The sequence below is a fragment of the Rhinolophus ferrumequinum genome, chromosome 11, assembly GCF_004115265.2.
Source record: "Rhinolophus ferrumequinum isolate MPI-CBG mRhiFer1 chromosome 11, mRhiFer1_v1.p, whole genome shotgun sequence".
In the NCBI taxonomy this organism is placed as follows: domain Eukaryota; kingdom Metazoa; phylum Chordata; class Mammalia; order Chiroptera; family Rhinolophidae; genus Rhinolophus; species Rhinolophus ferrumequinum.
Window position 1 is genome coordinate 16,950,996 of NC_046294.1, and position 21,696 is coordinate 16,972,691.

The 21,696-nt window shown below is 36.6% G+C and overlaps 1 protein-coding gene across 5 annotated transcripts in view; it reads right to left on the minus strand.

Annotated features, from left to right (window-relative positions):
- Nucleotides 1-21,696, minus strand: part of TTC17 (tetratricopeptide repeat domain 17) — a 96,266-nt gene that overhangs the window by 33,312 nt on the left and 41,258 nt on the right. For 3 of the 5 annotated variants that reach the window (XM_033119570.1, XM_033119567.1, XM_033119568.1), the window contains exons 16-17: nt 15,354-15,540; nt 2,459-2,629 (exon numbers count right to left, since the gene is read on the minus strand). In XM_033119570.1, the coding sequence (XP_032975461.1) occupies nt 2,459-2,629; nt 15,354-15,540 (358 nt within the window). The remainder of the gene's footprint in view (nt 1-2,458; nt 2,630-15,353; nt 15,541-21,696) is intronic. The other 2 variants (XM_033119572.1, XM_033119569.1) reach the window with 1 other exon arrangement.

The following is a 21,696-nucleotide window of genomic DNA, read 5'->3' on the forward strand; positions in this document are numbered from 1 at the left end:
TAGACATAGGGGAAACGCAAGCTAGTGCCTGAGAGTGAAACTAATGTCATCATTGTATCATGGATGAAATTAGCAACCTGAAACGGAATCCACCTTAAGAGACTGTTTGCATGATGCTGAAGGGAGATGTCTTAGCCAGGGAGTCATACTGCCTGTATCCTCAGTAGGGGGATAGAACGGAACTACGTGGGGAACAGAGAACTAAAGAACTTAACTGAAGCAGTAGGTTATAATTTGTCTCAAGCCACAATGTCTTCAGGAACAAAGAGCAAGATTTTGGGTGGGTTTTATTCTGAGTTGTCCTCGGAACGAAGACTCTCTTTTGGTAGTCACAAGTCTTCTGGTCCTTAGGAAGCTGTACTAGAACAGGGACAGTTTTTGTGAACTGAATAAATTATCCTTTAACATCACTCAGCTTCATTTGTGTTGGTTCTGAATTTATCAGGCAACCTCATGATGTCCATTTGGTTGTGTGGGTGCCTGATGCCAGAAACAGAAATGTGTCTGTCAGGCGCCAGAGAGGAGTAGCTTCCTTGTAAATGAACAAACTGGCCATCTAGGTTAAGGCACAATCTCTTTTGAGTTGGTAAATGGGAATTCGTTTCCTTAAAGCCCAATAATTTCTGGTACAACTGATGACACTAGTTTTCTAAACCTGCAAAGGAGAAGGTCACAACTTCCCTTTGAGGTCTAGCTTGCTTCTCTTAGACATCATTTTTTATATATAATTCCACTGAGAAGGAAACACAAGATTTTGTACTTGCTAAATACGTTAATCCAACCCACACAGGAAGGCAAATACCACATTTCCTTACTTTAACAAATATTTACTGTACACAGGAATATAAAGTTATATAGGACACGGTATGTAAGAAGCTCGTTGTCTGACGGGAGGTAAGATACAAGTAACTAATATTGTATGAAATGTGCCTTGACAGAAAGTAGAAACAAGACAGCAGATGGAGCAACTACATGCTTGGAGACCTTTGTGAATGCTTCACAGAGGTGACACTTGAGCTGGATCTTGGAGCTGCACAGGAGTTGTCCATATAAAGCAGAGTACACAGGGGTCATTCCCAGCCTGTGTAAAAACATGGAGGCTCAAAACAGCACGACATGTGAGGCGAATGGTGAAAATCTGTACGTCCTGTTATGTCGAGTACTAGTATGGAGTTCAGTTGAAGACGAAACTGAGGGGCAAACCGTCACATATCCCACACCGAGAAGTTAGAACTCTTCCTATAAGTAACAGAGAGCCATTGAAACATTTAAATGTAGGCAACTTACCTGAACAAATAAGGCAACAACTCTTTGGACACACAAGAAATTGGTGATTGCTTCTACTTTTAAAAGTTTGTACTATTACATGTATTATCTCTTTCTTGCCTACTCATTCTGATTCCCTCCTTCCCTCCTTCTCCCTCTCTTCCCCCGTATCTCTCTCTCCATACAGACTGAAGAAAAAGACTAGATAACAGGCAACCCTATTATGAGGCCACTGCAATAGCCCAGGCAGAAACAAACAAGGTCTGAATTTAGGCAGGGGCAGGAGGAATAGATGGAGATAATAGACTCAAAAGGCATCAGGGACTGACTGGATATAGTGGTGACTGGATATAGAGTTGCAAAGCCATTATCAGAAAGCAGAGTACAAAAATTAGAAGCAGTTCAGGAAATACAGCGAAAAGGAAGACAAGTTCAAGTCTGGATATGTTAAATTTGAAGTGCATGTGCCACTTCTAGATAAAGAGAGCACTAAAAAGGCGGAAATGGTATCCGAAGTTGTAGAGACCATCTTAGCTGAAAACACAGATTTGGAGTCACTGGTATACTGAAAGGCATGTGGGACACCAACAGATAACACACACAGGGGGTAAGAAAAGAAGACCAAAGTTAAGATTCTAGGTAATCCAACAAATAAGGGGCAAAGTAAAAAAGAAGTGCAGGAAATTGAAAAAGCCAGGAAGAGAGCCAAGAGCAAGTGATACCCCAGAGGCCAAGAGGAGGAATTTCCAGAAGGGGGGACTTGTGCATCGTTCCAAATGCAGGGAAGCAGTGAAGTAGGATGAGTACTAAAATGCTCTTGTTGGCAATTATGGAAATGACTGATCAAATCTTTCAATTGTGTTGCAGTACAAATACACCTTATCTTGCTTTTTTTCGATGAGTTAATAGTGGCATTAAGAAGAAAGACTGGTACGTAAATGAGTCAAATTTGTTCTAGTAAAAGAAGACATTGAGGCAGAGGGGGAAAAAAAAGAAGTGTGAAGAGCATTTTCATGTGATAGCTGGTCTTTTCTGCCTCACCATTTGAGGGTCACCCTCATGATTCTACAATGTAATACATGAGTGACTGTTAAAAGAAGGAAACAAACTCTTGAGAGTAGAGAAAAGCCTAAACTTAAAGCTTGAGAGTTGATTTTACCCCGGAAGCACAGCTCAGGTCAAATCAACTTACTTTCAAGTCTAAGGACATTTGAGTCCTTCCCTGAATTCTCAACAGAGAATATTGGGTCCTCCTCTGTTCCTGTCTCAAAGGGCTCTTCTTCAGCGGCATCCAGTGACAGTGAGTTGTCAAAATATTTCTGTTTGTCATGGCTGTTGTCCAGGGTTTTCTCATGACAATCACCTCAACGACAAGAGACACAGATACAGTGAATTAGAAACATCTCTCTTCCGAAGTCCCATGGCTCAGGGTCCCCAAATATCAAGAAGAGCAGAAAGGTGACAGTGTCAGTTTTTCTCCAGCAGAACACACAAAAATCAGTGAGCTGGAGAGCCCAAAGCCAGCTCATTATTATGAGTCAAGACTTTGTTCTGAAGTTTAAGTTTCACCTACTAGACTATTGTGAGAACCAAATATTTTTGGGGAAAAAACTATAGCAACAAAGATCAAGTTCCAAGATCTCATTCTATTTATAATGAATGTGAAACACTTCCTTGAAAGTCAAAAACATCATGAAAAAAAGTTTTCCTTCTATTGGCCTTTCAAAGGTGAGAAATGACCGATTAATATCTGAATAAATCTCTAGATGAATTATAGCAGAGAAATATACCATTTTTGCATCATAGCTTAAAAATGAAAGATATACTAAGAGATAAGGGATTACAAATTAAAAACCAAGGACTTAAAGGGGGATGGTGGCAGCAGAGAATCCACATTTAAGACTGCAACATCACAAAGGTGACTGCTTCTTTTGGAAAACAAGTACTGGTCACGTAGATAACAGATCTACCTAAGCATAAATGTCACATCTTGAATGTAACCACAGCACTCTGTGGTATTTTCTGATGTGTATAGTGAGCCTGACCTTACTACAATTTTGCCAGTGATTTGAAGACCTTTGACCCTACAGGGATCGTGTGTTACTATGAATCAAGAGCCATGACCGAGGTCAGGAGCTAAGTCGCTTGCTGTTGCGTCTGCTGTGGCAGTGCTCTGCTAGCTGAACATGGCTCCTCTTCCTCTCTTATGTGCCACGTGCAGTCGCTGAGAAGCATGGTCAGTGGAAGCCTACGACTTTCCTTTCACAGGATAATTCTCTGGGAAAGAGTGTGTAAGTAGCTTCCCTCCTTTACCGGAACGTTCAAGCATGCTCTAAAGGTTTCTTTAAGAATGTTGTCTCAGAGATGTATGTTCCCAATCAAGCTCTCTGCAGCAGCGGAAGTGCAAGAAGTCTCTTTCTGGATTGGATGACTCCCTTCGAGTCTACGATTTAGGAAAGTACTTCTCAGGCCATTTCCCTATTGTGCCAGGGAAACATAATGGTCGCAAAATCTTTGCCAACTTCCTGTGTTGGGAGGAAGGGGACTGCATGTGTAGGGAATCATTTTCCATTTTCCCATTCTTCACTATTACCCAGGAAGTGGCAGGTGTGGGATATGACTCAGTTCTATCACAAATCTGAGGCTACCATATTGAACAAGGCTGTATGTCGAAACTGAGGAGTCTTTGTTTCAGGAGAGCTTTAGCTCTTAAGAAACTTGCAAGCAACTTGGGGAGACAGTAAACACAAGATAACAGACAATAACGAGGTAGCATACTGTGCCAAATAAGTCCTTCAGAGAACAAGCTTTGAGTAGACAGAACTTGAATTGCGAATATGGAGGACTTAAAAAGGGGAACACTAGAAGAAAAAGAGGCAATATTTGTTGAGTGCTTTGTATTTTTTCTTCCACTTGTCCTTTAAAAACACCTTGTTTGAAATGTTATTAATCTTCATTTTACAGATTCGGAAACTGATTCTCAGTGAAATTAAGTAACTTAACAGCCAGTAAGTGGTACATGTGGGATTTCAATCAGTTCTATCTTACTACAAATATTTTTGGGTTTCCAGCAGCCAACGCTACAACTTTAGCAGAAAAATAGAGAAGGCGCCATTCTAGGCAGGAAGAAACAAGGTGCTGCACAAAGCAACAGAAATTCTCATTTGTGTTTGGGAGACAATGAGAGGGAAGGAGTGTGTGAGTGTGTGTGTGTGTGTGTGTCTGTGTGTGTGTGTGTGTGTGCACGCCTGTGGACGGCTAACTGAAAAGAAGCCATGAGCAATAGAAACTGGTTTCTCCAGAATCTCTAGTGAGAGGACGGAGGTTGCTGATTTGCCTCCACTTGTCTTCACCATCTAATATGTGCAAGTAAGTGTGGGGAAACCAAGCATAAGAATACTGAAATAAAACAGAGCAATGACCACAAACAACTCTACAACACCCAATTACAGGAAGTCTACTATGTAGAACACTGCACTTCTCAGGGACAATTCTTAATTGGGATATAAACAGCATCACTATTAAAAGTAGAAAGAAAATAATGATGACAATGAGGCTGATAATTTTGAAACATATTATTCCTACTGAATATTCTCTGCCTTCAGCTTTGGTGAATTTGCCTCTAAAGCTGTTTCACGTTGTCTCAGTGGAGTAAAACAATGCTACAAATGCAAAGGATAAACATTTAACACTGGAACCCAGTAAAATTCTAGCTGTGTTTTCTGCAGTTGACTTCCTCCTCCAACCTTTGTGTCTCTTATTTTTCTCTCCCACCTTCTTCCGATTATAAAAATTTAACTGGTTTCATCTTTTTAAATATCTGCACTGTTTTAAAATGCTTGATAAGTCATTTATAAACTACGATGTGCCTAAGATCCAGAAGCTAAAATTAGTCCTCCTGCATGAACTAGAAACCCAGACACCCTCTTGAAGCAAGTCTTGTCCTCCACCTTGGGAAATTGGGGCCAACGTCTCTGAGAGAGAGGGCAGACGAGGGAATCAGGGAGCACTGGGGGAATAGAAGGGAGAAGAAGAAGAAGTTTCTGTTGGGCTATTTCTTGGAAGTAGGCAGAATCAAAATGATCAAGTGAAAACTATACACTTTAAGATTGGAACTGTTAATATTAATTTTTTAAGGCCAACAGTTAACAGCAGACTGGTTTCGCATTTTCGTACGATGGACGTAATTACCTAGGCTAGTAATTGAAAGCCTAATTGCCTCATTTTGAAATCACTCTTTCCAGTTGTCTGAGGAGGAACTGAAGTACTTCAGAAAGAACGAAGTCTCCATTCTTTGGACGGCAGTATAGGCCTGCTCCAGCTCACAGGGGACTAGAAAAAGCTTGGCTAGGTGGAAAAATATTACTTGTCTTCCCCTCAGAGATGCAGATGACGTTTTCATTACAGAAACTCAAGAAAAGGTTGGAGAAGGAAAAATGGAAAGATATCTATAAAGTAAGAAGTCATCTTCCATGCAAATGACTATTATTTTTTGCTAACGCAAAAATGAGATTTGATGGCTTAGGCTAACCTTGAGAGGTACAAATTTTTTTTTTTTTTTAAGGAATTGTGTCATTTAAATGAAATGCTTTGGATAACAAGGTCCCGAGTGAAAATGGGAACACTTTTCTGTGCTTAATGCTTTATAATTGCTTGCAAAGCATTTAGCAGCTAATCCAAATCCTGGCAGTTTGGTTTTTCTTAGAAGTAAGACACTACAAGGTAATACCAACTAAGCATAAAACTCCAAGATGGTTATTTCTGATTCTGGAACTGCCTATGAGATCTTAGGCATCTCAACATCCTTTTCCGTGGTTAAAGTATCACTTGCATAAATTGGGTTATTAATATTAACTTATCCTAAAAGGGTGTTCTGGAAAACAACTAAATATTTAATATGCCTTGTCAAGGCATAAGTCTCCAAAGAGATGAAGGCACAATTTATCTTGTGGCTAAACAGGTTTTCAGAGTAAACTGAGTTCTCAGAAACTTCTAGCATTACTAAGGTTAAAGAAATCTCCTATCGTCTCATATTAATTCTGTTTGCAAAGGTCCTAGAAGAATACTTATTTTCTAACTAGACTGGGGTAACCACTTACTTATTTAAAAAAGCATACTTACCTTCTGAATCTTGTAAGTTGTGAGATTCCTGGTTGGGTACCTTCAGATCCTTAAGGGTTAGTTATACTAAAGAAATGCTACAAATAAATTGAGAGGCATCACAACTCTGTGAGAGCCAAGTGACTAGAGCTGGCCAAATAAAACTCATGTCATTCTTTTCGCATTAGAGCACAGCGGGAAAGGGCACAGACTGGAGCCAGACTAAGTGAGTTCGAATCCTGTTCCTACTACTTTCTAGCTGTGTAAAGCAGGGCAAGTTTTTAACCTCTTTGTGTATCAGCTTCCTCATTTGCAAACTGATTTCAATAATAGTATCCATTTCATTGGGTTGTTGAGATTAAATGTAAAGAACTTGACCATTGCCTGGCACATGGCAAGTTGCTATTACTGTTGTCTCCCTAAAAAGTTGTAAAGGAATGAGAAGATATCCCAACATACTCTCTTTTAACACAGGCCTTTTAGCTATAGGCAACTCAAAATCTCTAGTAGGAACCACTGGCTCTTAGAAGTTATCAAGGTATTTGTCTAATTTCAACTTCCTGTGTGTGCGTGTGTGTGTGTGCGTGTGTGTGTGTGTAGGAGATGCTGGAGGCATCCAGATTTCATTTCTACCAAGTTTTTTTTTTTTAGAAGAAAACAGAAATTAATTCAGATGAAACTGCTCAGCATATCTAAATTCTAAAATATTTTAGTACATTTAGAAATTAGCCTCACAGTCAGCTCTGTGCTCTCTAAAGGACATTCTCAGTAGACAGAGTGAACTTACAGTCTCACAACATGGAAACAGCCTCCGTATGTAAGTTAAATCAGCACTTACCTCTCCTGCTCAGCAACCTGCATTCGGTTGCTACTTTCGTTCGTCTTCTCCCGTATCTTACTCCCTCCACCATACTTTACCCCCAGATAATAAATACGTGTGATGCTCCTGTGCTTCCTACTACCCTGTTTTCCTGAAAATAAGACCTAGCCGGACAATCAGCCCTAATGCGTCTTCTGGAGCAAAAATTAATTTAAGATCCAGTCTTATATTAATTTTTGCTCCAGAAGACGCATTAGGGCTGATTGTCCGGCTAGGTCTTATTTTCAGGGAAAACACGTTAGTAGGCTGGTGCAAAAGTAATTGTGGCTTCAAATGTTAAAATTGCAAAAACTGCTATTACTTTTGTACCAATCTAATATATAATGAATTTCTGAGACATAAATAACAATTAAACTGATTTGCAATGGGAACTATAATTCGAATTTATGTTGCTGAAAGCAAAGTAACAGATGTTAGAAAAATGGCCTTTGTGAACATTGGAATATTCTAAAAATATTCCTATTATCCCTGTTCTGAGAGGATTATATTATACTCTAAAGTCTCCTCTCTTCTGCCTATAGGAAAAGTGACCTCACAGGAGGTATTCTGGTACATTCAGTGAAATATAAGGTACTGGGTAGAAAGTACAGATAACACTTGCCTCTTAACAGACATGAGTGACTTTTTATAGTATTTATCTTCTTACCTTTCTACTCAACTGCACTCAAATTATACAGCTATAAAGCCATTTTTTAAATGTAAATAAGTAACTTAGAAACATGTTGTGAATGTTTTATTTTATTGCAATTTTTGCTACCTCATAATTTCATGGTATTTATTTCTCTAGTAAGAGAACCTGTCATTTAGAAAAGGTAGTAAAATAAATCAAGAAGTGAACAAAAGTGTATCTTTCAGTGGCTCACACTGCTATGCAAAATTACTTTAAAATATTATCAGGAAATTTTAACTGTGGGTGGCAGATGGGGCATGTACACTTGAGGAAGAAAGAGACCTTACTGGGAACAGATACTTTTATGATTTCTACCTCTAGAGGTTGTGACAGAGTGATGCAGACCTCTTTCCACGATGAACATTCCATGTAATAAATTTAAATCCTGCCTTAACTGCAGGCTTACCATATGAACTTGGGCAAATCAATTTACTTCTCTGTGTCTAGGTTCTTTATCTGAAATCTTGATGGAGAGAGAAACTACTGTCCTACTATAAGAGGAAACAGCACTAATGAAACCACTGTGAACGTAAGCACACAGAGTACCTTGAACTTGGGTGAAACTGGGTTGCTGCTGACTGCATCTGAGAGACAAACAAGGCTGTCTCAGTTTTGCCCTGTGTTGTCCTCTACTTGGGAAAGACAAGAGAAATAATTTCAATAGCAAGAACGGCTCCTAATACTTGTTCTCATTCAGCAGTTACTGCTGAATGAAATCCTTTGCAGGTTTTAAAGCAACGGTTATGTACTAAGTGACCTTAAGGGTGCAATGCCAGGTAGGACACAGACCATATTAAAGAAGTGAAATCACAACCTTGGGATTACACAGAAATTTTCTCCTAGTGAGATGAATGAGTGAGAAGCAAGTTTAAAAAAGAAAAACTGAAAGCATGTGACCTCAAATACAAATAAGTGTGTGTGTGTGTGTATGTGTGTGTGTCCCTTTTACTACATATTCTGGAGTTGCATCCTATCCTGGGAACACTGTACTCACACATGGTGGGGAATCTGCTTTGCCTAAGAGTTCAGAGCTGCACTGGTTTTATCTTCTCCCTATGGCGTGGGAGATGCAGACCTTAAAAGAATATCAGTAGCTATATATGTATGTTGAGTTGGGGTATGGTAGAAATATTCTGGGTAAACAGTGGGTGGATACGAGTTAGTTACTCCTTATTATTAAGTATTTTCAGTAGTTCAAACTTGAAATATCATCAGCTCATTTGCCATTTGGGTACAGTCGATGTGCTAAATATTGGGGCTAGGGTATGAAGATGAAAAAAAGGACTGGTCCCTGCTCTCAACGCGCTAGAGAAGTCTCGTAGGAGAGTTGTGTCTTGTACACAGATAACTACAATGGCATGTCACAGGAGCTGAAGGAGAGGCACAGGTAGACTGATGGTGACACACACTTACAATTTAGGGATCAGGTAGGGCATATGGCAGGAGCGGGCCTCGAAGGAGGGGTAAGATTAGGACTTTGAGGGGGGAATGTTATGGGGAAGGGCTGCAGAAAACACACGAGCACACACATGGAACCAGGAATGCAGGATGTACGTAGTAAGGAAACAGGCTAGTCACGATACCATCATCATAGACGTATCACGATTCGGTACAATGTCCTCGGACTTTGCAAAGGGCAGAATGATATTAAAGTTCTTATGTGGTCAGTGAGCTTAAATTCAACACATCTATGAGTCAACCACACACTCTTGCAGGGAATCAGCTTCACTCAATTCTTAATACTTTGCTGCAGGATGCACCTGCGTTTCAGGATTTTGAAATCTGTAATAAATTAACCAGTTTTACTCCATCTTACAAAAATAAATGGAGGTAAGCTAACTAGTAGCATATCAAAAATGCTATAAAAACTGGGTCTGTAAGACTGTATAATTTTTTTTTTTTTTAAAGCAGGTCTTCACTAATTCTTATGTGAAGAATGTGATAAAGCAAAGGTCCTTAATTGCAGGTAGCATATGCTGGATAGTCCACAGGAGGGCAGCAAAATGCAGGATTTCTTTTCCTTCAAAATCTGAACTCCATGTAAAATTACTTTAAGCTACAAGTTATAAATCTACAGAAATTTAGGTGGAAGAACACAGACTAAAACTGCAGGCAATGAAACAAATTGTAAAAGGAAGTAAAAGGAAGTAAACAAATTGTAAAAGATGCCATAAATACAGAAACATTGAGAACACACACAGGCTAAATCTCCACAATGAAAGATATTAAAGCTCGTGTACATGGTTTGGAAATCCTTTTTTTTTCTACAGTGGGGAAAACTTTCAAATACATAGTATAGGGAAACTTGTATAACATTCGAAGCATACCTCGATATTAAAGTCTAACTTCTGTATAACATTTGTTCATAATTTCTAAAGATCTGGGCCAGTAATTTTAAGTGGGCACATGTTTCTGTGAATTAGAAACGGCCAGGGTTCAGAAATCCTGGGTTTGATGCTTAATTATATTCAATAAATATCCAATGCCATTGTTAATGGCATACCTGTCAACATGTTATGTAAATGAAGTTTAATATATATGACCTACTGCTGATTTTATGTTTTCTAAAGAAAAATGAGTGAAGAATATTAAAGTAAAATTACACAACAGACATAATAATAATAGAATAATCTAGATCGCTTAAGTAGTAGAAAATATCTTTGCTATATGTAACTTTTTAATTTGCAAATTAGTGAAGTTGAAAGATGAAAGTATTTAGAAAATATTTTACAGTAACAAATGCTTGGAAAATCCACTATCATGAATATTACAGATTCAGTATCTGTAATCAAACAATACGGTGAATGTTTAAATAAGAAAAAAATTATTATAATAAAAGACACATTGCCATTGAACCCCCTCAAAATACTCCTCCTTGCTTCGAACACACTTATCCTCTCGTTCTTGCCACTTCCTGAAGCAGTTCTGAAAGTCCTCTTTCGTGAGTGTCTTAAGTTGTGCTGTCGTGGCTGCCTCAATGTCCTGAATTGATTCAAAACGTTTACCTTCCATGGTCATTTTGACTTTGGGGAAGAGTCAGAAGTCACACGGTGCCAGATCCAGTGAATAAGATGGATAATGAGGCCACACCGTAATGTTTTCATTCCACAGAAATGGTCATACCAGAAGCGATGTGTGACAGGGAGCTTTGTCCGTTGTGATCACAAAATATGGTGAATGCTGCTTCCAAGTGCCATCCAACTGGAAAGGCCGGGTCTTCAATAAGGGAAGTGGTGCATCGAACCTTAGTAACAGTGTGTGACAAGTTTCAACTTATTTGGTGCAGTCAGTAGGATGTGAGCTATGGTTGAGAGGTGTGTTTTAAAGTGTGCCAGTCTGAGAAATGGGCAAACAGTTTCATCCTCCATCATGACAACGCTCCGTGTCACACATCGCTTCTGGTACAGCAATTTCTGTCAAACAGAAATATTACGGTGTGTCCTCATCTATCTTATGCATTGGATCTGGCACGGTGCGACTTCTGGCTCTTCCCTCAAGTCAAAATGACCATGAAAGGGAAACGTTTTGAATCGATTCAGGACATCGAGGCAGCCACGACAGCACAACTAAAGACACTCACAGAAGAGGACTTTCAGAACTGCTTCAGAAAGTGGCAAGAACGAGAGGATAAGTGTGTTAGAAGCAAGGGGGAGTATTTTGAGGGGGATTAATGACAAGTGTCTTTTACTGTAATAATATTTGTATTTAAATATTCATCGTATTATTTGATTATACCTCATATATTTTGCTTTTCTGCTTATATTGTTATAAAAATTATTTTCCATTTTTAGTCATTAGAGAAGATATTCATTATTGCTTCATGAAGTTTCATTCTCTGACACCTTTGTTTTTCCTAATTAAAAGAAGTCAATTTTTTAGTGTTGAGCACTTCAGAGACCTTACTTAGACTTAAAAGGATGTCTATTTAACAGATTCCATTTTACTTTAGAAAGGGCCAACTATGTCATTATTGAAGAATGAGTTTGTTAAAGTGACCCATTCAGTTCTATTTAGGTTAAATCAAATTGTAAAATAAAACCAACTAATGTGGAGAAACAGTATATATTTCAAAACTGCCAAAATAAAATATTTTTATCAAAAGTGGAAACACCAGCTTCTCTTTTGCAGTCAACTTGAGAGTGGACAATTAAAAAAATCTATTAAGTTTTCCTCCCCAGCATCCTTGAAATTGTAGTGGCAATATAAAGAAAGCTACCTATAAAAAAGAAGCTCTATTAAATGGTATACAAGGGAGAGAGAAATGATGATGAGAATGACAAGCTGTTCCTATAAGAACATATACACCTAATAAATGGCAGTTAATAAAATGATTTCTATTAATAAAAACATGGAAAAACTGTCAGATAAATAATTCTGTATTGATACATTTTTTAGCTATAAGGTCTCTATAAGTTAGGAAAACTTTGTGAGCATAGTATTTTTCAGTTGAAGGAATCAGTATTCAAGGGTAACAGAATACATTACCTGTGCAGATATTCTGAGAAATATAAACTGAAAATCTGTATGAAAAATTCCATGATTATATATGAAAAGCAATAAAATACTTGATGACATACTGACTACAATTTTCCCATTAACTTCATACTACCCACGACATTATATTATACCACAGTTGCTGTAAAAATAGTTACTAACATGAATCTTCAAAAAAAATAATTTGATTATTTTAAGATTAACAACAGTGGTCAGAAAAATTTAAAAAGGTTTACCAAGAGTACTTAAGTATTTTTAATCTTGAAAAGTGTATTTGAAAAGCTTTTAAATGGGTAGTTTTTCAAATAGACTTTCATAAGAGAATTATTTGAGTTGGGAAAAAAGTGGATAAGGGCAGCTTAAATTCCTGTCTAATAAAGACCAATATGCATTCCTTGATTATTATATGGAAAACGAATCATGAGCCTTGTCAATCTTTTGAAACCTTTATACTGTCATAATAAAAACTTCAGACAGATAATGTCAGACAAATAACATAACTTATGAAGCTTATTTCCATATTGCAAAAATGAAAAAGCAAAAGCAGACAGAATCATCTGAGGGTACAGAAATGCTAATCATTATTCAGAGGTTTTTTTTTTTTGTCTTTTGTTTTAACCAACCATTTAGTAAAGCTCAGAGATAATTGGAGCAGGTGCAATTACTTAGGTTTTCAAATACTCTAAGTTCATGGTTTGTATAGATATGTTTGTTTCTTTCAAGTTTCAGCTTTTCAAAGCTGGAACTCAGCAGAGCAACCGTGAATGAGCAGGATTACTGTGGAAACAAGCAATCCAAAAAATACTGTCAAATAAAAATTGAAAATTGAAATTAATTCAGTACTATCAATGAGTTATTAAACCTACAAAATGCTTATAGCATACATTTCCATTAGGGGGTACCAGTATTTATTTAGGGGCTAGCAAATGTTAGATTCTCTTCTAAACTAGTTAATTACAATGTAAAAAGAGCTACATTTTAAAAATTATTTTTTATTAATGAACTCTCTCTTTAAGAACTAAAAAAGTATTCCCTCTTCCCAAGTCAAATTATCTTCTTTTAATGTTATTGTATTGGATCCAATAATATTCTTCGGATAATTCTTCAATAATATTCTTCGGATAATTTGGACTATCAGCTACTACAACTTTAAAAAGATCTGTTTCAAGTTATTAGTTTCCTGGGATAGCTGAAGTTATGTACTGGGAAAAAAGTTTAAGACAGTTGAATTCCCTCGCTCGACATGAGTGACATAAAATTTCAAGAAACTGAAATACTAAGTAAAAGCATATAAAACTAATGTTAAGGAAAGGCTTTTTAGAAAAGGGTCACTATATGCCTACAAAAATCTTCTTCCTAATAATAGAAAAAAACCAAGAGAGAAGGGAGGTAACAGTAGGTAAAGAAAACAAGAGATTCTATTAACATATAAACAGCTCATTGAAAAAAGTCAAATCCTGTTTACAAGGCTGTCCTCAGGTAACCTATAGAATTTAAAAGACCACAACATATTTATTTTCTAGGATTCAATAAGAATATGATAAAGATCCATAACGACACTGTTCAAGTTCTAACTACTCTGTATACATTATAGATTTCTATTTACTTTTACCCAACACCTACTATGTTATAAGGATCTCATTGAATCCTCCCAACAAGTATATGAGAAATTTTATTCTTTCATTTTATAGATGAGGACACAAGTTACTTTACTGGGAGAGGAAAGACAGTAACGGCAGAGCTAGGACTCACTCATGAATCTGGGTGACTAGCACAAGCCGCTCCACATACCACCTTGCTTAAACCACTCTCTTTGACCTTCACCATTCGTGCAAGACTAGGTTACACTGTGCTCAGCACTGATCCACAAGTGAGCTATGGAATTATGATGCTGAGAGAGTTTTGGTTTCTTCAGTGAAAAACTGGGCTCTGATATTTCAAAAAAAAAAAAAAAAATGTAAGCACTACATACCACTGCTTGTCACTGCATTGAAATCCTAAGGCCGTCTAGTACAGGGATCATGAAAATCAGTTTTGGGTGCCAAATCTACTAGTAATTATTGCTATCTTTTAAGACAAGTCACTTAGCCAAGTGGGCGTCGTTTTGTTTTTGTTTTTTAAATAGCTGAAGTGAAAGTGAAGGGGCTGAACGGATAGGCCCCTGCTTGAACATTACAATCAAACCCAAACACGAATGGCACACTCACTGTGTGCTCGGCAGCAGCCAGCTACCGAGGATCCGCACGTACTCGTACGTAAACCTCGCCCCTCGTAATTCAAGTCCAACTCATCTTTTGTCTTGTAGTGAAGGTTAAACAAGTTAATAACCAGACAGCATGGAAATCTTAGCAAAAGAGTTCTAACTGATGAGTTTATAATAGTTTAGATATTAACTCAAACATTTCTGACCCCGGTGGATTGACTTATGCATATACATATATGCACGGTAGCTGTGGGAGAAAGTGGAAGAATGCAGAGATACCACTTAATGTCCGGTGACTATTTTAAAGGTGCATTAAAGGTCTGCATCACCTTCACCGAAAAGTAAGGGACTGTATTTTAGTGAATGAGGTTAGAAAAACTGCTTCAACTCTCATTACACAGTCAGAATTCATGGACACAAATATCCTTTACCATAAATATCGGTCGTTATAAAATGTCTGAGACTTGGCGGAGAGAAAAGAAAATCTCACAGCCTACCAATCCCAGATGAACATACTTCAGCCAGCCTTTCTCAATTAGGGTTCTGGGAGAGAATCAAGCCTAACACCCGGAGGCATCTGTAGAGTAAGTAATGAGTAACTTCCTTCCTCTGTATCTAGAATTATACTAGTGATGTAAAATCCTTGAGAAAAATGAAGCAACTCATTATCTGTGTTCTGTTGATCAGAACAGGAATTCTGGTTGAACTCATTATTTTGCCAGCACTGAACAGTTGCTTACCACTGCAAACAGAAGACGTGATGTTGTACAGAAAAGGATAAAACTGCATACAGCGAATCAACTTCAGGCTGCTTTCACACTCTGGGCATTTGGTAGTTAATTTCAAAGCCTGTCTAAAGGCCTCAAGTGCCCCACTGATATTCTTCAGAGCAAGGTAAGCATTTCCCAGGCTCAGAAAGGTCAGGGGCTGGAAAAAAAAATCAGCAAAATGTTAATAAATTAATATTTTCTGAGTTACAAAACCTTTACAGTGCAGGTGTTTTGGCTTTTTTTCCTTTTGGTTACCACATAAAAATTAATGGCTAACTGTCCATTTTATTTACATTGGCCAATTCTAAATTGTATAACACAAATATAAATTTATCTTTTACCTTTTTACTGAAATAGAAAATACATAGTGTGTAATGTACCCTGAAGTGCACAGGTCTATGAATTTTTATATATGTATATCTCTGTAAACACCACTCATCTCAACATATAAAACGTTTCAAAACATTTCTAGTACTCCAGGAGTTCCCTTGGGCAACTCAACCCCACCAACCCCAGAGGTAACCACTGTTGTGAGGTTGTGACTTCTTTCACCATTGATTAGCTTTGCCTGTTCATGAACTTCTTATACATGGAATTAAACAGCATGTTCTCCTATGTGTATATACAACAGGTACCCTTTTGTAGCTTCTTTCACAAACACAATAACTAAGATTCAAGGAATTAAATATATTTTGTGTATCAGTAGTTCATTCTTTTTTTAAACTGATGTGTAATGTTTCAACATGTGAATATACTACAGTTTCTTCTTCCATTCTCCTACTGACAGCGATCTGGACTGTCTCCAGTTTTTGGCCATTATGAATAAAGCTACTATCAACATTCTTGTAAATGTCTTTTGATAGGCATATGTACTCATTTTCCTTGGGTATATAGTTAACAGCGGGTCTTAAGGTGGGCATATTTAGTTTTAGGAGACACAACCAAATAGTTTTCCAAAGTGGATGTACAAGCCAACACTCCTACCATCAAGTATGAGAGCATTCACTGACTTGATAGTGTCAGTCTATTTAACATAGCTGTTTTAGTGAGATGCTGAAGTGGCATCTCACTGTGGCTTTAATTTACATTTCCCTAATTAGTAATGATGGTGAATATTTTTTCATGTACTTATTGGCCATTTGGATATCCTCATTTCTGAAGTGCCTGTTGTTTTCTCCATTTAAAAAATTGGATTGTCTTTTCCTTACTGATTTGAAGGAGTTAATTTTATATATATGTATGTACATATATATTTTATATATGTACATTTTATGTATATATATATGTACATATATATATACATATATGAGCTTTTTTGGAAATGTTTATTGCAAGTATCTTCTCCCAGTCTATTCTATCACTTGTATTTTTACTCTCTTAATGGTATTTTTCAATAAATAGGAATTCTTAATTTTAATGAAGTTCAGTTTATATATTTTTTCTTTAATTATAGTTAGTGTTGGCTGCTATAAGGGAGGGTGTGTGGGGGGATGGGTGAGAAAGGTGAAGGCATTAGGAAGTATAAATTGGTAGTTACAAAACAGTCACGGGGATGTGAAATACAGTATGGGGAATATAGTCAATAATATTGTAAAAACTATGTATAGTGTCAGATGAGGACTAGACTTATTGGGGGAATCACTTCATAAATTATATAAATGCCTAACTACTACACTGTATATCTGAAACTAATATAAAATAATACCGAATGTCAATTATAATTAAAAAAACACACAGTCATGGAATGGAACATACAGTACAGGGAATAGTCAGTAGTATTGTAATAGCTATGTATGGAGTCAGATGGGTAGTGGACTTGTGGGTTATCACTTTGTGAGGGGTATAAATGTCTAATCACTGTTGTTTTGTACACATGAAACTAATAAAAAAATTACAGAAATTCATAATGAAAGAAAATTAAAAGTATTTTTAGGAAATAGAATTGTTTTCACTGCTTCTAATATTTTCTGAAGTATTAAACTTAAGTAGAGCCAAAAAAAATTATAGTTAGTGTTTTTTGAAATCTTTGCCTACTGTAAGGTGATGAAGACTTTTCCCTATGTTTTCATCAAGAAGCTTTATTGCTTTATCTTTCACATTTTGGTACATGATTCATCTCAAATTAACTTTGTGTATGACGTGAGGTAGGAATCAAGGTTCATTTCCTTTTCCACAAGCTCTATCCAAGTACACCAGCACTACTTATTGAAAAACCAAAACGTCCTCCCGCCACCAATGGAACTACAGGTGTGCCTTTGTCATAAATCAGGTGAAGACATACATACAGGCCTATTTCTAATTTCTCTATCGTTGTTCCGTTGATATATTTGAGCATCCTTGTGCCAATATCATACTGACTTAATTACACCAACTCCTGAAAGCTAGTAATGTAAGCCTTCCAACTCTTTTTTTTTTCCTCCTCATCCCCCAAATTTTTGGTTTTTCTAGATGCACTTCTATGTAGATTTTAGAATCATCTTACCAATTTATACACATACATACATGCAAATGCTGGGAGTTTGGGACTGAATTGAATCTCTAAATCAATTTGGAGAGAACTTAACATCTTAATATTGAATCTTCCAGTGCATTAACACGATGTGAATCTCCACTTATTTAGGCCGTCTTCCTCTTAGCAATGCTTTGTAATCAGTTTAGAAATCTTGAACATCTTCCTTTAGATTTATTTCTACATATCAGATTTTTTTGATGCTATTATAGTTTTTGTATTCTAATTTCCAATTGTTTATTGAGGCTTTTTTTAATAAGCAGCCCAAAGTATTGAGTTTAGGTTGTTTTAGTGGAAATACATAGTATTTTGCATTTGATTGTGTACAAACCATTTATTCCACACTTACTTTATCATTAAAAATATTTTAAAAGATCTAAGAACGTTTTATTCTCAAATTCACAATATATACCTATGAAAAGCAACACCTATAATTTATCCGACTACTTGCTTTTGATTCAGGCTATTAGGTCATCCAAACTGTCTCACTATAAATAAGCCACGGTGTACAAAACATTCCAGATTAAAGAGGCCTAATCCAGGTAGCTCTCAGATGTAAATCTAGTGGTTTACATCCAAATACAAAATTAAATCCTATACTTTGATTTCAAAAGTGTCCTTATATTTTGCATACAGAAACAAAATGTTGTAACTATCCCTATGATCAGAATGATGGCTGTGCAAATATCTTGTATTGAGACAAACTAGTAAGTATTTTGAAAAAAAAGATGAATTTTCATCAATTCATCCAGAAAATAATTACTGAATATTCACGAATGTTTCAGACACTGTTTTAAAAACTGGGGATACAGCAGAAAATAAGAGATAAATTCCTGCTTTTGTGGACCTTATAGTCTAGTGTCACACAATTGTGAAGATGTGATAGAGAAAAGTACGGCAGGGAATAGACATCAGTAGTCCTACAGTGGGGAAGGGAGTGCCATTTTAAATAGAGTAGTAATGGAAGGACGTACTGAGAAGTTAGAGTTTGTAAAAGATTTTAAGGAGATGAAGGAGCAAGCTATGAAGACTCTTGGAGGGGTGAAGTATTCCATGCAGAGAGAATGGAAAGTGCAAAGGCCCTGAGGTGGGAGCTTGGCTAGCATGTTCAAGGAACTGCAAAGAGGCATGTGAGGCTAGAATAGAATAAGCAAAGGAATGATCGATCCCATGGAGATGAGGTCAAAAAAAAAACAGGTCATGTAGGACCTTCTACGCCATTATCAATTCTTATCTTTTACTGTGAGTCACATGGTGAACCATCGAGGGATGTGAACAGAGATGACATCTGATTTTTTGTAAGATTCTCACTGGTTGCTGTATTGTGAATAGACCGTAGGGAGACAGAGGGCAAAAACAGAGAAGCTAGTTAGGAGGCTACTGGAATAATTCTGATAAAAGATAATGGTGGTCTGGATCAGACAGCAGTGGAGATGATGATAAATAGTGAAATTCTAAAATCCTAGGTATATTTTGAAAATAGAATCAGCAGGTTAGCTAATCAACTGAAATTGCCGTGAGAGAAGAAGAAAGGTATAAAGAATGGCTCTAAGTTTTTGAACTGAGTTACTGGCATTTCCTCAAATGGGGAAGCCAGAGAAGACAAATTAGAACAATGTTAAGGAGCTTAGTTTTGGCCTTTAGTTTTAGAGTGTGCTTTAGATATCCAAGTAGAGATGTCAAGTAAACTCCTGGATAAAGGAGTCTGGAGTTCAGAGCAAAGGTGATACGTAATAGAACAGGAAAAGAATAGTGCTCTCAAGACGGTGCTGGAACAACTGGGTATCTAGGGTATCTATTATGGACAGGAAGTTTGATGAATGAACTTTGATCCCTACCTCACATCATAAAGAAAATTTAACTTGAAATGGATCATAAACCTAAATGTAAAACGTAAAACTATAAAACATCTAGAAGACAACATAGGAAAAGATCTTTGTATGTTTGAGAGTTAACTATTAATATTTAAACCAGTCATAAAGAACACAAATTAGAACTGATTTTTTTCTCATGAGGACACCTTACATCTAACAATAGAAATCAAAGAGAAAAGATGGACAAATTTAAAGGTAATTTTAAAAAGCTATGATACAAAGGCAAAGAGAAAATATTTTTAACATATGACAGATGGAGTTAAAGACTTTATTGTATAAAGAGTTCATATAAAATAAAAAAATGAAATTCTAACAAAATGAGCAAAATGCACATATGAAATTTTACGTTTAAAATACAATTAAAAGATAAAGAAATTTATGTTGCAATAGAGAAGTGAATTTTTCTAAAGTAAACTTGTTTTACAAATGTAAATTCAGAGGCAGTGAGACACAACTAAAGGTGTGAGCTCTGTGGTCCATCTCCCTGAGTTCAAATCCAAACTCTGACTTTTGGTAAATCTCTGAGTTTTTTTAATCTATCAACTGGGTAGATTTTAGCTTGTAGGGTTGTTGTGAGGATCAAATGAGTTATTACATGTACAGTGCTCAGTATGACACCTGGCTCTAGCAAACAATGAATAAAAGTTAGCAGTTATTTTAATTCTGGTGAAGATACAGGTGAAATAATATTTTTAGATCTTATGGCAATATATATTAGTCCAAATCTTTTGGTGGACTATTTGCATTTTGTATCACTGCCATCAAAATGTTCATTCTCTTATTGACTTAGTAATTCCAGTGCTAGCAATCTTTATTAATAAAATTATCTGGAATACAGAAAAGGTCTTATGCAGGAAACCACATTGGTAATGCACTATCAGTAACCTAAACACCCAACATTAGAGAGTAAGCTGTGATCCACCAGTTCATTGAACCTTTATATAACCACTTACCTTGATGGCTATAAAAACTACGTAGTAATAAATTATTTTTATATAATAAGTTTTAAAGATCACCAGGACAGTAGAGTTGCAACACTATGAAATACTTACATAGAAGAAAAGCTTACAAGAAAATACCTCCAAATGCTGACAGTTGGGGGGTGGAGTGCTGATTGAAGTTTATTTGGGGGGTGTTTACCCTGATCCATTGATTTATCTTTTTATGCTTGTTGTAGTACCACAGTTTTTAACAACTGAAATTTTAGTTTAACATTCAAATATAGAGAGGCAACTAATCTGTAAAGGAACTTTTTTTCCTTCAGAAGAACACTGCCTAATTGCCTTGGCTGGTGGCAGTAGAAAGCAAATACAGCTGCACTGAGCACTCCATCTGGGTGCCTGCTTCATCGCCTCCCTTACATAGCATCTGTTCCCACTGTACCCACACCTGGCAGACAGTAAATGTGAGACATATTTGAGGAACGTCTTTAGTAACTTGACCTAGGGTATAGCATAGCGATTGTAAACTTTTGCTTAAAATCCAGGTGTGAATTTGTATATTTCAAAGGACACGCTTAACAGGCAATATTTTCTTCTCATTACTTCAAATAAAACTGAAACCATTCATGCACACTCTTTCTAAAAGTTTCTCTGGATATAAAACTTACAAACATTTAGACACTAGGTATAGAAGCAATTTAATTTTGTATTTATTATAACTGTATTTCATCAAACCTAAGATGTCATCAATTGGGACATGCATTCTTGTTTCAGAGATGTTAGTATATGAAAAGAAAAGTGGTACCTTAGAAACTATGAAATAGACTAATTAACAGCAAAGCAGCGATGTTAACTCCACGGACTGCATGGGGGAGGTTCAGGGCTTAAATATCAATCTACCTGTCTATTCTTATCAGAACAATCTTTGAACTGTGATCTGGCCTGGTTGGTATACAAATACCTATAAATTAAAGTTGTAAAACAGCATC